General features: G+C 39.6%; 1 protein-coding gene across 1 annotated transcript in view; it reads right to left on the bottom strand.

Annotated features, from left to right (window-relative positions):
- Positions 1-17,871, bottom strand: part of LOC125127076 (cytochrome P450 3A29) — a 40,230-nt gene that overhangs the window by 13,480 nt on the left and 8,879 nt on the right. Inside the window, exons 5-8 of the mRNA XM_047779604.1 lie at positions 7,929-8,042; positions 7,581-7,669; positions 6,135-6,283; positions 595-722 (exon numbers count right to left, since the gene is read on the bottom strand). Of these exons, the coding sequence (XP_047635560.1) occupies positions 595-722; positions 6,135-6,283; positions 7,581-7,669; positions 7,929-8,042 (480 nt within the window). The remainder of the gene's footprint in view (positions 1-594; positions 723-6,134; positions 6,284-7,580; positions 7,670-7,928; positions 8,043-17,871) is intronic.

Genomic DNA, 17,871 nt, shown 5'->3' with positions numbered 1-17,871 from the left:
CCCTGGGTACCCAGCCCTGTAACCTCTGACCTGAAGGCATCCCTGTGCTGGTCTCCAGACCTCACAAAGGCAAAGCTGGTTAACCAGCTTGCAGCCTCATCACCCAGAGAAGACTCCTGCCACCCAGACTATGAGAGGCTCAAATGTACCATAGGCTACACCCCACAGGTGCCTCATGGGGCTTCCATTGGACCATCTGTGAGAGAGGAGGCTTGAAGTTGAAGTGGTTCTTTGCCAGTCTAATATGTGAGGAAATTATAATACCAGTAAAATCATTTTTAAACAGTAATTTTTATCCCTTGACAAGTTATTGAAGAAAAGTGGTCCACTTCTTACCTCAATAATATTTACAGAGTGATATACTGATTAGTATACCTATCCTTCTATGTAAACATTACTCTCTGACTCATATTCTCATTTTCTTCCCCAATCACCTCTTTCTTCACTCCCCCAGATTTCAAAACCCTCCTGTTCTAAACACTACAGTTCTCTACCTTCCTTTAAAAATGCAGAGATATGCACAAGCCACATGTGTACAGTGCAGTCAGTTCATTAAACAGCGAACACCCTCAGGGAACCACCAGCTGACTTTACCTTTTGTTGATCGTTGAGGCGACTTTCTTTCATCCTTTTTACAGATTTCGTGAAAAAATTCACAGAACTTTTGGGAAACAGAGTGATGTTTAATACTTCCAAGATCGGGGTGAGGAATGGAAAGAATACTGTAGGGAAAAAAAGATAAAAGGAAGCATGGTGAATTTGCAAAGTTTACCTGGAGCAATTACCATGTGCTCTACCAAAATCAAAGAAGTAAAACCACCAGGACACTCAGGCAGGAGCCAGTGCCTCTATGACTTTTACTGAGACTTCTGAGCCAATGACTGAGCACATCCACATGTAGGGGGCATCACTGCAGTAGTGAGATCAGTGGCCCTTTGTGCATGTTTGTAATGATCAGAGGACATGATTATATTCTGGAATTCATAGTCTTTAATTCTTGGACTGGCCTCTCTTTGGAGAAACCAGATCATAGTTGGTTATTTCAATTAATCATGCTGTTTAACAAATGAAAATCATGATAGAAATAATACAAAGTAGATCTTTACACCACAATGAATGTAATTAGGAATCAATAACAGAAAGAAAATATGTGGACATTAAATAACACACTCCTAAATAACCAATGGGTTGAAAAGAATGCATTCAGAAATTACTTTCCAGTGAACAAAAATGAAGACACAATATACCACACGGATGAGATGTAGCAAAAGCAGTGCTCAGAGAGATATTTATGGCTATAAGTTTAGACTTTGGAAGAATAGATATCTCAAATAGGAGCTCCCATTGTGGAGCAGTGGAAACAAATCCAACTAGTACCCATGAGATGTGGGTTAGGAGGTTAGTGGGTTAGGGATCTGGCATTGCTCTGAGCTGTGGTGTAGGTCACAAACACAGCTCAGGTCCCATGTTGCTGTGGCTGTGGGGTAGGCCCGCAGCTCTAGCTCTGATTTGACCCCTAGCCTGGGGACTTCCATATGCCCTGGTTGTAGAGTTAAAAAGCAAACAACAAACAAAAAAAAGATCTCAAATAAAGAATCATACTTTCTACCTTAACACACTAAAAAGAGATGAGCAAAAAATAAAATAAGCAGAAGGTAGAAAAGAGTAAAGACAAGTGAAGAAATTGTCATGAACAGGAGAATAAAAAATAATGGAGAAAATCCATGAAACCAAAAGGTGATGTCTTGAAAAGATATTTTAGCTAGATGGACCAAGAAAAAACAATCAAATTTCTAGCATTGGAAATGAAAGAGGTGGGATTACAACTGACTTTTAAAAAATGAAAAGAGTTCCTATTTTGGCTCAGTGGGTTAAAAACCCAACATAGGTATTCCCATCGTGGCTCAGTGGAAATGAATCTGATTAGTATCCACGAGGATTCATGTTCAATCCCTGGCCTTGCTCAGTGGGTTATGAATCTGGCATTGCTGTGAGCTGTGGTATATGTTGCAGATGTGGCTTGGATCTGGCATTGCTGTGGCTGTGGCACAGCTGCAGCTCCCACTTGACCCCTGGCCTGGAAACCTCCATATGCCATGGGTGCAGCCCTAAAAAGACAAAATATAAAAATAAAAAATAAAAACCCAACATAATGTCTGTGAGGATGCGCATTCAATCCCTGGCCTCGCTCAGTGGGTTAAGGATCTGGCATTGCTGCAAGCTGGAGTGTGGGCTGCAGATGCAGCTCAGATCCTGCATGGCTATGGCTGTGGTGTAGGCCTGCATCTGAAGCTCTCATTCTACCCCAGCCTGTGAACTTCCATACGCCACGTGTGTGACCCTTAAGAGAAAAAGAGAGAAGGATTATAAAGAAATCTATGGGAGATTCCTGGTGCTTCAGTAGATTAAGGATCTGGCTTTGTCACTGTTGGAGCTTGGGTAGCTACTGTGGCACAGATTCAAGCCCTGGCCCATGAACTCCTGTATGCCACAGCCATGAAAGAAAGAAAGAAAGAAAGAAAGAGAGACAGAGAGAGAGAGAGAGAGAGAGAGAGAGAGAGAGACAGAGACAGAGAGAGACAGAGAGAGACAGAGAGAGAGAGAGAGAGAGAGAGAGAGAGAGAGAGAGAGAGAGAGAGAAGAGAGAGAAAGAGAGAAAGAGAAAGAAAGAAAGAAAGAAAGAAAGAAAGAAAGAAAGAAAGAGAGAAAGAAAGAAAGAAAGAGAGAAAGAAAGAGAGAAAGAGAGAAAGAGAGAGAAAGAAAATCTATGTATACTTAATATCTTGTAATCACCTATGATGGAAGAGAATCTGAAAAATGTGTGTGTGTGTGTAACTGAATCACTTTTGTGTATATGTCTATATACTATAGACCTACATAACGTATACCATGGTTGCAAAAATCCTCAACAAAATACTAGCACACTGAATCCAGGAACATATAAAAAGTGATACACACCATAATTAAGTTGTAGAGGGTAATAAACCATATCAAAGGAATAAAAAACAATGATCAGATGATCATCTAATAGATGCATAAAAATCATGTCACAAAATGTGACACACTCTTGTGATAAAAGCACTCAACAAACAGAAACAGAAGAGAATTTCCTCAACTTGATAAAAGGCATTTATGAAAAAAGTTATCTAATACCACACTGAATATGTTTAAGAACAAGACTAGGAAGCTTCTCTTACCACTTCCACTCAACATTGTGCTAGACGTTCTAGCCAGGGGAATTAGGCAACAAAAGAGAATAAAATGCACCCATATGGGAAATAAAGTGAAACTCCTCTACCATCAGATAACATGATCTTATATATAAAAAATTCTAAATAATCCACTAACATCCTATTAGAACTAATACACAATTTTCAACAGGGTTTCAGGAAACAAAATTAATATCCAAAATCAATTTCATTTCCTTTTTCTTTTTTTTTTTGTTTGCCTTTTTGGGGCCACACCTGCAGCCTATGGAAGTTCCTGGGCTAGGGGTCGAATCAGAGCTACAGCTGCCAGCCTACACTATAGTCACAGCAACATGGGATCCTTAACCCATTGAGCAAGGGCAGGGATCAAACCCATGTCCTCATGGATACTAGTCAGATTCGTTACTGCTGAGCCTCAGGAACTCCCATTTCTATATACTGTAGTAAATAACCCAAAAGTTGAATTAAGAAAATGACTCTATTTACATAACATCAAAAAAACAATATTTAGGAGTAATTTAATAAAATAAGTGAAAAACTTCTACCCTGAAAACTGCAACATTGTTGAAATAAAAATGGTATAAATAAATGAAAAATATTGCATGTATGTTTAAGAACACTAAACACTGTCAAGATACAAAATCTACAGATTTAAGGCATTCTCTATCAGAATCCTAGCTGGGGTTTGTTTTTTGTTGTTGTTGTTGTTGTTGTTGTTGTTGTTGTTGTTGTTTTTGATAGAAATTGAAAAGCTGACTTTAAAATTCATATGCAATTGCAAAGGGCACAGAAGAGCCAAAACAATTTGGGGGGAAAAAAGAATAAAGTTGTAGGACTCATACTTCCTGATCTCAAAATTTATCACAAATCTATAGTAAACAAGGCAATGTCAAACGGGCATAAGAATGGACATACAAATAAATAGAATAAAATTTAGACTCCAGAAATAAACCCACTTCTCTCTGGTAAACTCTATGTTGAGAAGAGTTCCAATACCATTCAATGGAAACAAAATAGTTTTCAATAAAAAATCCTGGGACACCTGGACGGCTATGTGCAAAAAAGAGTAGACTCTTACCTCACACCATATACAAAAGTAAACATAAAATAGAGCAAAGACCTAAACATAAGAGCTAAAATGATACACCTCTGAGAAGAGAACCACTGGGTAGATCTTTATGACCCATATTTGGCAATGGACTCTTAGAGATGACTCCAAAGGAACAGGAAAGAAAAGGAAGAATGCAGAAATTGTACATAACGAAAATTTAAAATTTTGTACTTCTAACATGAAAAGGCACCTATAGAAAGGGAAAAATCTTTTTAAATCATCTATCTGATAACGGGCTCTTATCTAGAATGTATCAAGAGCTCCTTAAACTCAGCAACCGAAATGCAATCCAACTATAAATATGCAAAAGATTTCAATAGACATTTATCTTAAAAAGACTGTGGGTAACAGTTTGGCAGTTAATTATAAGTTAAACAGAGTCACTCTATGACTCAACAACTTCACCTCTAAATACTCCCACTATAAGTGAAAACAGGTGTCCAAAAAAAACTTGTACATGAATGTGCATTCATCACTGTCCACGATCCCCATAAGATGGAACCAACCCAAATGTCCATTAACTGATGAATGGATAAACAAAATACAGAAAGTCCATATAATGGACTAGTACCTGGCCATAACAAAGAGGTAAAGTACTGATATATGCTACAAGATGGATGAACCTTGAAAACATCATGATAAATGAAAGAAGCCGACCACAAAAGACCGCATATTGCATAATTCATCTATGTGAAGTGTCCCGAGTCGGCAAGTCTATAGACACAGAAGGTAGCTTTGTGGTTGCTCAGGGCTAAAGGTACTGAGAGGTGATAGTTACTAGGTTGGTGACTTGACAAAAATGTTCAGCAATTGACTGTAGTGATGGTTGCACCTATCTTTGATTGCATTAAAAACCTTTTTTTCTCAGTTTTGTTGAGTTACGGCTGAGATAATATACTGTATTCTTTCATGCACAACATAATGACTTATATTGTGAAATTAACCCCATAAGTTTAGTTAACATTCCTCACCTCATACAGATACAAAAAAAAAAATCTTCCCTCATGATGAGAACATTTAGGATCTACTTTCTTGGTAAGGTATAAATATGTCATACAGCACTGCCAGGACTTTGTATGAAACAGCTGAAAACGTGTACCTGTGACCAGTTTTATCCTGTTCTCCCTCCACCAACCCATACCTCTAGTAACCAAAAACCTGATCTTGTTTTTCTATGAGTTTGGTTTTCTTCTTCTTTGTTTCTTGAGGGTTTTTTTTTGGGGGGGGGTATTCTATATATAAGTATTAGCTTTTCTCTGTTCAACTTATTTCACTTAACACCCTCAAGTTTATTCCGCCTTGCTGCAAATGACAGAATGTTCTTCCTCTTCGGGCTGAATAATATTTAATTGTGCATGGGTATGTGTATTCCATTGTATATATTGAATGTTGTACATATTTTCCCTGTACATTTCATCTGTTGATGGACAGGTAGGATGCGAAAACCCAGGAATTATATACCTCACAGTGGTGCATTATAAGGTATATGAATTGCATTTCAATAAGGCTATTGAGCTATTATTAAAGCTATTATTTTTAAAAGAAAGAGTTGTTCCCTGGTAGCTCAGCAGATAAAGGATCCAGCATTGTCGCTGCTGTGGCACAGATTCCATCCCTGGTCAGGGAGTTTTTATAGGATGTGGGGCAGCCAAAAAAAAACAAAAAACAAAAGGTAGCAGAAGGAAGGAAGGGATGAAGGGAGAGATAAAGGGAGGGAAAGAGGGGAAAAGGAAGGAAGGGATAAAGGAATAAAGGGAAGCGGGAAGGAGGGAGGGAAGGAAGGATAAATAAAGGAATTCAGGTAGTTCACATACTTATTGAGAGAAGGAACGGATCAAAGAAACTAAATTTTAAGAGCTTCTTGCTATTTTCCACAAAGGGGTCTTGTGGGTTGTTGAGGGAATCGATGTTCACTCCAAAGGCTGTGCTAGTGATCACGTCCATGCTGTAGGCCCCAAAGATGCTGAGGAGAGAAAGATGAGAACGATTAAAATCCACCTCTCTTTACTGGCCTTACCCAACACGGTAACAAGAAGCGCCTGGAAAAATCCGATGTCCAGCCAAGAGAGGTAAAGAGCCACACTCTTCCAGAACCACCTGGTAGATCATGAAGCATCTGTGCTACCAACACTCACTCACTCACAAGGTGTACAAGGTGCCAATGATGCAGCTGGCCCTGTGCTGGGGTGGTGGGGACCCTAAGGCAAGTTAGACACACACACCCCCCGCAAGCTCAAGGAGCTCAGTCATCGAAGGATGGACACCCATAATTAGACAGAACACAGTTGTGTGTTATAACTGTGGGCAATAACAGGTGTACAGGCACCATGCATGAGCAGGACAAAAAGCAGAATAATTAACTCTTCCAGGGGGAGTCAAGAAAGGAGACACTGATCTGGGTCTTGCCTCACCACAGTCCCTCTTCTCAGGATGGATTCCTCTTCTGCACACTACAGAACAGCAGCTCCCTACCTGAACTGCCAGAAACATCACCCCTCCTGGACTTCAACAGCTGTTAAAGCTCCTGAAAGACCACCCTGCCCCAATTCCAGTGATCTACGGTTTCCCTGAGGGTAGGATCATTTCTGTAAAATGTAAGAACTAAAAATGTTCCTAGTTGAAAAAAAATGATAAATCACTCCAAAGTCGAAATAGAGAATCCCATAGTTAGGTGGTCTTCTGTCCTCAGTGTTCCTGAGACATTCTCAGTTTATATCTGCTCTTCCTGTTTAGACAGCAGATGCTGTGTTCACCCTGTGCATAGCCTTTACAGGGGCTTCTCTCTTTTGAGGCTGAAGGAAAAACAAAGGGTGGTTAAGAATTAATACTTAGGATTTTCCTCAGGAAAACTGTGAAGAGCTTGAGTTCTTTCGAGTTCTACATTGTAACATTCCTACCCAACCCACTGCCTGCCATTACCTACCAAGAGCCTTCCCTACCACTGTTCCATACACTCTACATTCAAAACTTTGGCACAGTAATGTTTCTCTTTTCTAAACTATGGATTTTTGTCTTTCTGAATGGCCAAAGTGGCAGGTGAACAGGTAAGTTAAACCCTGGCTCGTGCACACAGAAATCACCTTCTCTCTTGGCTGCCCTGACACTCAATCTAGGGTGGCCCCCTGAAGATGTACCACCACACACCTACTTCTGTCTGCTCCTTACAGACAGAAAGATCTCCAGTGGGGATCTGGCTCCGCGATGGGCAGAGGGAGGGTCTCAGCAGAGCTCAGAACCCCCGCAGCTCCACCTCTACTTACTCTTTCATGGTCACAGGTTTGCCTTTCTCTGCTTCCTTCCTCAGGTTGCTCACCAACAAGTCTCCATAATGGCTAATGATGGGGAACATCTAGACACAAAATAAACACCACCCGAAGTTAAATGCAGAGACTCAAGTCCTGGCAGGACCTGGCTTTCCCAAACATGGCACAGGAAGTGACATTTGACATTGAATCTTAAAATATCTCTTCGAAAGTGTAACAATAAAAGACATCATTAGGAAACTCAAGTTCAGCAGACTCTTCTTTGGAAAGGGAGTATGACCATTTTCTACCTGTCCCTAGAGTCATTATTTAAGTTCGTAGTGGAAAGCCCTCTGCTTTGCTCACCTCCTTGAGCTTTCCACTGGTGAAGGTCGGAGACAGCAACGTTCGTATTCTTTTCCACTCTTCATCCTCAGCCAGAGAGAGAGCATTTCTCATAGCGCCCAATGGACCAAGAGACTAGAGTCAAAAGCCAAACACATTGACCCTGTGTTAAATTTTGGAAGTCTCAACAGTTGTAGAAAATGTATTGAATAAGAACAAATTATTGAGATGGAAGAGTAGAAGGAATGGAGCTCACCTTCTCTCACAAAAGCAACAAAATTACAACCAACTGCTGAAGGACCTTCAACTAAATAGACTGCAAACTATCAAAAAAGATATCCAGAAGACAAAGAAGAGGCCACATCAAGATGGTAAGAGGGGTGATGATACAATATAAGCAACCCCATACCCAGCAGGTGGGCAGACCACAGACTGGAAAGTAAGTGTATTGCAGAGGCTCACCCACAGGGGTGAGAGCTGTGAGCCACACATCAGGTTCCCATGCCTGGGGATCCGGCATTTGGAGGAGAAGCCCCCAGAGAATTTGGCACTGAGAGCCAGTGGGGCTTGTGTGCAGGAGCTCCACAAGACTCGGGGAAATGGAGACTCCATTTTTGAAAGGCACACCCCCAGGCTTTCACATGCGCTGGGTCCCAGGGCAAAGCAGAGATTCCATAGGAATCTGGGTCAGACCTGCCTGTGGTTCTTGGAGGATCTCCTGGAAAAACAGGGGGTGACTGTGGCTCATTATGGGGGAGAGGAATTGGAGGCAAAGGACTCAGGAATAATCATCAGAGTGTACTCCTCTGGATGTGGCCTTTTTGGAAAAATCTGACCCCACCCATTAGGGCTGAGAAGCCCCAGGCCAAATAATAATCTGGGTGGGAAAACAGCCCCACCCATCATCAAAAAGGCTTCCAAAAAAACCTTAAGCACACAGCTGCCTCTAATATTATCCAGGGACAAAGCCCCACCCACTAGAGGAGTAAGAATCAGCTCCACCTACAAGTGGGCAGGCACCAGTCCCTCCCATCAGGAAGCCTGTAGCAAGCTCCTGTTCCATCTTCAGCCACAAGAGGGGCAGAAGCAAGAGAGGCTATAACCCTATTGTCTGCAAAAAGGAGACCACACTCAAAAATCTATACAAAATGAAAAAGCAGGGAATTATGTCTTTTTCTTTCTTTTTTTTTTTTGTCTTTTTGCCTTTTCTAGGGCCGCACCCATGGCATGTGGACGTTCCCAGGCTAGGGGTCTAATCGGAGCCATAGCCACCAGCCTACACCAGAGCCACAGCAACGCAGGATCCAAGCTGCGTCTGCGACCTACACCACAGCTCATGGCAACATCAAATCCTTAACCTACTGAGCAAGGTCAGGGATCTAACCCTCAACCTCATGGTTCCTAGTCAGATTCGTTAATCACTGCGCCATGATGGGAACTTCAAGCAGGGAATTACGATTCAGATAAGGGAACAACAGCAAAAAAAAAAAAAAAAAAAAAAAAAAAAACAGAAAAACAGCTAAGTGATCTAGAGATTACCAACCTCCATGAAAAAGACTTTAGACTGATGATAGTAAAGATGACTCAAGATCTTGGAAAATAAACTGGAGGCAAAGATTGATAAATTACAAGAAACACTGAGCAAAGAAATACAAGATTTAAGGACTAAGCGAGCAGAGATGCAAAATGCAATAACTAAAACAAAAAAACCTCTAGAAGCAACCAACAGCAGAATACAAGAGGCAGAAGAACGAACAAGCAATGTGGAGGACAGACTAGTGGAAATCACTGATGTGGAACAGAAAAGAGAAAAAAGATTGAAAATAAATGAAGACAGTCTAAGGGAACTCTGGGACAATGTTAAATGTTCCAACATCCATACTATAGGGTGCCAGAAGGAGAAGAGAGAGAGAAAAGGGCCAAGAAAATATTTGAAGAGATAATAGCTAAAAACCTCCCTAACATGGAAAAGGAACTACTCACTCAAATCCAGGAAGCAGAACGAGTACCATATAAAATAAACCCAATGAGGAACACCCCGAGATGCATATTACTCAAACTAACCAAAATTAAAGACAAAGAGAACATATGAAAGTAGCTAGGGAAAAGAAACAAATAACATATAAGGGAACTCCAATAAGGTTATTGGCAGATTTTTCAGCAGAAACTCTGCAGGCCAGAAGGGAGTGGCATGATATACTTAAAGTGATGAAAGGAAAAAACTTCAAACCAAGATTATGCTACATAGCAAGGCTCTCATTCAGATTCGAAGGAGAAATCAAAAGCTTTACAGATAAGCAACAGCTAAGAGAATTCAGCACCACTAAACCAACCATACAACAAATACAAATGGGACTTCACTATGTGGAAAAGAAAAGGTTATTACTAGAAACAGAAATATTAGAAATGAAACGCCTCACTGGTAAAGGCATACATATAGTAAAAATAGGAAATCATCTACAAACAAATATGCTACCAAAAACCAGAAGTGAGAAGAGCAGGGTACAAATGAAGGACATGGAGAGGCACTTCCAATTAAGAGACAAAAAACTTAAAACAATCTTGTATATATATATATATACACATAGACTCCTATATCAAAACTTCAGGGTAAATGCAAACCAAAAGTCTACAATAGATACATAAAAATAAGAAAAAGCAATCCAAACACAACACAAGATAGTCATCAAACCACAAGAGAAAAAGGGAAGAAAAAAAGACCAACAAAACAAATCCAGAACAGTTAATAAAATGGCAATGAGAACATACATATCAATAATTTCCTTAAATGTAAATGGACTAAATGCCCCAACCAAAAGACACAGACTGGATGAATGGACACAAAAACAAGACCCATACATATGCTGTCTTAATTTAAGAGACCCACTTCAGTGCTAGGGACAAATACAAATGGAAAGTGAGAGGACGGAAGAAAATATTCCATGTAAGTGTAAATCATAAGAAAGCTAGAGTAGCAATACCCATATCAGACAAAATAGACCTTAAAATAAAGAATATTATAAGATACAAATAAGGATATTACATAACGATCAAAGGATCAATTCAAGAAGAAGATATAACAATTTTAAATATATAGGCACCCAACACAGGATCACCTCAATATATAAGGCAATTGCTAACGCACTTAAAAGGAGAAACTGACAATAACATGATAATAACGGGGGACTTTAACACCCTACTTACAGCAATGGACAGATCATCCAGACAGAAAATCAAAAAGGAAACACAGGCCTTAAATGATACATTAGACCAGATGGACTTAATAGATATTTATAGAACATTCTATCCAAAAGCAGCAGAATACAGATTCTTCTCAAGTGCACACGGAACATTCTCTAGAGTAGATCACATTCTGGACCACAAATCAAGCCTCAGTAAATTTAAGAAAATTGAAATCATATCAAGCATCTTTTCTGACCACAATGGTATACAACTGGAAATCAACAAGAAAAAAAAAATTACAAAAACAAAGCATGTGGAGACTAAACAGCAGGCTACTAAACAAACAATGGATCACTGAAGAAATCAAAGAGGACATTTAAAAATACCTAGAAGCAAATGACAACCAAGACACAACGATCCAAAACCTACAGGAGGCAGCAAAAGCAGTTCTGAGAGGAAAGTGTATAGCAACACGAGCTTGCCTCAGGAAACATTAAAAACTCAAATGAAAAAAAAACCTAACTCTACACCTAAAGCAACTAGAGAGAGAAGAACATACAAAACTCAAAATTAGTAGAAGGAAAGAAATCATAAAAATCAGAGAAGAAATAAATGAAATAGAAATGAAGAAAACCATAGTAAACATCAACGAAACTAAAAGCTGATTCTTTGAAAAGATCAACAAAATTGATAAGCTCTTAACCAGATCCATCAAGGAAAAAAGAGAGGGGACTCAAATCAATAAAATTAGAAATGAATAAGGAGATGTTACAATGGACATCTCAGAAATACAAAGGATTGTAAGAGACTAGCAAATATATGCCAATAAAATAGACACCCTGGAAGAAATGGACAAATTCTTAGAAAATTAAAATATTCCAAAACTAAACCTAGATGAAATAGAAAAGATAAATGGACCAATCACAAGTACTGGAATTGAAACTGTGATTTAAAAACTTCCAACAGGAGTTCCCATCATGGCGCAGTGGAAACAAATCTGACTAGGAGCCATGAGGTTGCGGATTTGATCCCTGGCCTCGCTCAGTGGGTTGAGGAGCTGGCACTGCCATGAGCTGTGGTGTAGGTCACAGACACAGCTCAGATCTGGTGTTGCTGTGGCTCTGGCGTAGGCTGGTGGCAACAGCTGGATTAGACCCCTAGCCTGGGAACCTCCATATACCATAGGTGCAGCCCTATAAAAGACAAAAAAAAAACTTCCAACAAACAAAAGTCCAGGACCAGATGGTTTCAGAGGCTAACTCTATTAAACATTTAGAGATCTAACACCTATCCTTCTGAAACTATTCCAAACAATTGCAGAGGAAAGAACACTCCCAAACTCATTCTATGAGGCCACCATCGCCTTGATACCAAACCAAAGATACTCCCAAAAAAGAAAATTACAGACCAATATCACTGATGAACATAGATGCAAAAATCCTCAACAAAATACTAGCAAGCAGAATCCAACAATACATTAATAGGATTGTACACCATGATCGAGTGGGATTTATCCCAGGGATGCAAGAATTTTTCAATATCTGCAAATTAGTCAGTGTGATACACCATATTAACAAACTTAAGAATAAAAAAACCATATGATCCTCTCAATGGACACAGAAAAAGCTTTTGACAAAATCCAACACCCTTTCATGATAAAAAAAAAAAACCTCCAGAAAGTGGGCATAGAGGGAACCTACCTCAACATAATTAAGGCCATACAAAGCCACAACTCATATCATTCTTAATGGTGAAAAGCTGAAAGAATTCCTGCTAAGATCAGTGACAAGACAAGGATGTCTGCTCTCACCACTACTCTTCAACATGGTTTTGGAAGTCCTAGCCATGGTAATCAGACATGTAAAAGAAATAAAAGGAATCCAAATTGGAAAGGAAGAAGTGAAACTGTCACTATTTGCAGATGACTTGACACCATACCTTGAAAATCTTAACAATGCTACCAGAAAACTCTTAGAGCTCATCTATGAATTTGGTAAAGTTGCAGAATACAAAATTAATACACAGAAATCAACTGCATTTCTATATAATAACAATGAAAGATCAGAAAGAGAAATTAGGAGGAAAATCCCATTTACCACCACTTCAAAAAGAACAAAATACCTAGGAATAAACATACTAAAGAGACAAAAGACCTGCATTCTGAAAACTACAAAACACTGATGAAAGAAATCAAAGACGACACAAATAAATGGAAAGACATACCATGTTCTTGGATTGGAAGAGTCAATATTATCAAAATGAATATACTACCCAAGGCAATCTACAGATTCAATGCAATCCCTATCAAATTACCAAGGACATTTTTCACACAACTTGAACAAAATATTTTAAAGTTTGTTTGGAAGCACAAAAGACCCAGAATAGACAAAGACATCCTGAAAAAGAAAAATGGAGCTAGAGGAATCATGCTCCCTGACTTCAGACTATACTACAAAGCTACAGTCATGAAAACATTATCGTAGTGGCACAAAGACAGAAATATAGATCAGTGGAACAGGATAGAAAGCCCAGAATTAAACCCATGTACCTATGGTCAACTAACCTATGACAAAGGAGGCAAGAATATACAACAGAGAAAATATAGTGCCTTCAATAAGTGGTGCTAGGAAAACTGGAGAGCTATATGTAAAAGAATGAAATTGGAACACTTCCTAACACCATACACAAAAATAAACTCAAAATGGATCAAGGACCTAGATATAAGACTATATATATATACTATATATATATATATATATATATATATATATATATATGAAAACTCTTAGAGGAAAACATAGGCTGAACACTCTCTGATGTAAACCATAGAAATATCTTCTCAGGGAGTTCCCGTCGTGGCGCAGTGGTTAACGAATCCGACTAGGAACCATGAGGTTGCGGGTTCGGTCCCTGCCCTTGCTCAGTGGGTTAACGATCCAGCGTTGCCGTGAGCTGTGGTGTAGGTTGCAGACGCGGCTCGGATCCCGCGTTGCTGTGGCTCTGGCGTAGGCCGGTGGCTACAGCTCCGATTCAACCCCTAGCCTGGGAACCTCCATATGCCGCGGGAGCGGCCCAAGAAATAGCAGCAACAACAACAACAACAACAACAAAAAAGACAAAAGACAAAAAAAAAAAAAAAGAAATATCTTCTCAGGTCCACGTCCTGGAGTAATGAGAATAAAAACAAAAATAAACAAATGGGACCTAGCTAAACTGAAGAGTTTTTGCACAGCAAAAGAAACCCTAAACAAAACAAAAAGACCACACACAGAATGGGAAAAAACATTTGCAAATGAAGCAACTGACAAGGGAATGATCTCCAAAACGTATAAATACCTCCTGTAGCTCAATACCAAAAAAACACAAACAACCCCATTAAAAAATGAGCAGAAGATCTAAACAGACAATTCTCCAAAGAAGACATACAGATGGACAAAAAATACATGAAAAGATGATCAACATCCCTAATTACTAGACAAATTCAAATCAAAACTACTATGAGGTACCACCTTACACCAGCCAGAATGGCCATCAGCAAAATGTCTACAAACAATAAATGCTGGAGAGGGTGTGGAAAAAAGGGAACCCTCTTACACTCTTGGTGGAAATGTAAATTGGTGCAACCACTGTGGAAAAGAGTATGGAGATTCCTCAAAAAACTAAAAATAGAATTACCATTTGATCCAGCAATCCCACTCTGGGGACCTAGTCAGAGAAAACCATGACTTGAAAATACACATGTACCCCAATGTTCATTGCAGCCCTATATACAATAGCCAAGACATGGAAGAAACCTAAATGTCCACTGACAAAGGAGTGGATAAAGAAGATGTGGTACATACACACAATGGAATATTACTCAGCCATAAAAAGGAATGAAATAATGGCATTTGCAGCAACATGGATGGACTCAGAAATTATCATGCTAAAGTCAGACTGTGAGACACAAACATCATACATTATCACTTATATGTGGAATCTTAAAAAAGGATACAATGAACTTCTTTTCAGAACAGATACTGACTCACAGACTTTGAAAACTTATGGTTACCAAAGAGGACAGGTTGAGGAGTGGGGATGGGTTGGGGGTTTGGGATGGAAAGGCTGTAAAATTGGGTTATAATGATCGTTGTACAACCATAAATACAATAAAATCTATTGAGTTTAAAAAAGAACCACTTATTTAACAAATTCTGACTGTCTACTTAGCAGCAGGCCCTATGCTAGATGCTCAAGAAATATTTATCATAGAAATATTTTCCCTTGAGGCTGGAGGAGACGTCCAGACACCTGATGTGGTTTCCAGCCTTTAGATACCAATCTCCCTTTAAATGCAAATGACCCGTGCGGTACAGAAAGAATTCTCCAAGGGAATCAGACAGGAATAAGACCTAGTTTATCCTCTGGGTCTGTGCAGAGTACAGGGAAACTAGTGACAAAGAGCCAGAGAGCCTTGGCAAGTATCTGTGGTCTCAGATCAGTTCTGTCGTTACATGTATCTACAGCATGAGCATTGAAAACGGATATCTTCATACGATAGTTTCAAAAAAATAGTATTTAATACTTTAAAAAGACTTTAAAATTCTTTTAAAGTCTTTTTAAAAATACTTTAGTTACTACTGTTAAAAAATAGTAGTTAATACTTTTAAAACTTTTAAAATTTTAATACTTTAAAAATAGTAATTAATACTTTAATATCTTAAAAAATAGATTTAGGAATCCATTTGCTATTCTTGAAGAAATGCTATAAGTATGTGGAAATTCTCTTCCCTTCCATTTTTTTCCCTCCAGTGTTGGAAGAAAAAGAAAAGAGGTAGTTGTTTCTCAGTTTGGGACTGGACTGTCAAGCCAAATTGCTTGAGACTTTTTTTCATCTTCCAAAACTATATTACGTTTTAAAAATGGATATTTTGGGAGTTTCCATCGTGGCTCAGTGGTTAATGAATTCGACTAGGAACCATGAGGTTGCAAGTTCGATCCCTGGCCTCGCTCAATCCCTGGCCAGTGGGTTAAGGATCTGGCATTGCCTTAGGCTGTGGTAGGTTGCAGACATGGCTTGGATCCCGCGTTGCTGTGGCTCCGGCGTAGGTTGGCGGCTGCAGCTCCGATTCGTCCCCTAGCCTGGGAACCTCCCATATGCCGCGGGAGCGGCCCAAAAAATGGCAAAAAGACAAAAAAATAGAGTAAAATAAAATAAACTGGATATTTTGAATACCCATTCATGACAGAAACTTAACAACTAGATAGATAATTTCTATATAATAACAATGAATGTGTGACTGCACATTAAAAAATATCATTTATAATCACCCCAAATAAAATAACTTGTTAAATATGTATTTTAAAAACATGTACTGGGAGTTCCCATTGTGGCGCAGTGGTTAACGAATCTGACTAGGAACCATGAGGGTGCGAGTTCGATCCCTGGTCTCGCTCAATCCCTGGCCAGTGGGTTAAGGATCCAGCATTGCCCTGAGCTGTGGTGTAGGTTGCAGACATGGCTCTGATCCCGCGTTGCTGTGGCTCTGGTGTAGGCCGGTGGCTACAGCTCCGATTAGACCCCTAGCCTGGGAACCTCCATATGCCGTGGGAGTGGCCCTAGAAATGGCAAAAAGACAAAAATAAATAAATAAATAAAATAAAATAAAATAAAACCATATACTGAATCTCTACGAAAATGACACAATGTTGTGAAAGGAATCAAAGAAAACCCAAATGAATGGGGAAAAATACTGCACACATGGACTGGAATTTCTTTGGAGGGGGGCTGAAAGTTCTGACCTAGCAAATGCGCAGATTTTCCTCTAACTGATCTATAGGTTTATTTCAAATCTAAGATCTCAGCGATCTTTTGGTAAACATATGCAGGCTTATCCTAAACTTGTATGGCAAAAGAAAAGGATCTTGTATAACTAAAACATTTCTGAAAGAAAAAAAAATACAGTGGGAAGAATTTTCTACATGTTCAGACTTACTATACAGCTACACTAACCATGATTGTGTGATCCCAGGGTGGGTGTGGCTAAATACATAGACCAATAACTATGTAACCAAGCAGGATCCTGGGAGGCCTTCCCAGAGTGGGCCCCTCCATGTCCTCCACCTGCCTTTATATATAGAAAAACTTCAGTCAAAGGACAGATTTAATCAGAGAAGTGGAAAAGAAAATACAGAGAAAAAAAGTAATAATAATTCAGGCATTCAACCAAGACAAGGACCTTCAGTTCTCCTTCAAAGACTATAGATAATACTCTGAGCCATGTCCTTGAAGGTGTTTTGCAGGTGCTGAAGCCCCACCAGGTGAAAGAAGTTGACTGGATGCTGCCCACAGCACGTAGACCCCAGACAGGTTGGAACAAGAAGGTTGATGATGCTGCCCCAATCACCTTACCACCCACCAGTCAGGATAATGTCAGGAGCTGATCACACCCTGCTCCTCAAACACAATAAGACACCTCACTACCCTCACTGCCCCCTCCAAGGGGGCACGCAGTCCTTGAGGCACTAGCCTGCTGTGTTCTCCTCTTTGCCTGGTGACTAAAGCTACTTTTTCTGCTTCCTCCAACTCTGACTCCATGTTTCCATTTGGCATGGCTGTACAGTGGCAGCCAGTATTTTGGCAACCAACAGAATAGAGAGTGAAAAATAGATCCACACAAAGAGGTCTAAATGATCTTTGACAAAAGGACCACAACTATGTACTGAAGGAAGAGTAGTCCTTCTGAAAATGCTGGTGGAGAAAGAGAGGCATTTACAGGCCAGAAAAAAATAATAATAAAAG

Source organism: Phacochoerus africanus, chromosome 5 (assembly GCF_016906955.1).
Source record: "Phacochoerus africanus isolate WHEZ1 chromosome 5, ROS_Pafr_v1, whole genome shotgun sequence".
In the NCBI taxonomy this organism is placed as follows: Eukaryota; Metazoa; Chordata; class Mammalia; order Artiodactyla; family Suidae; genus Phacochoerus; species Phacochoerus africanus.
The sequence above is the reverse complement of the archived record's forward strand: the minus strand, read 5'-3'. Positions and strand labels throughout refer to the sequence as shown.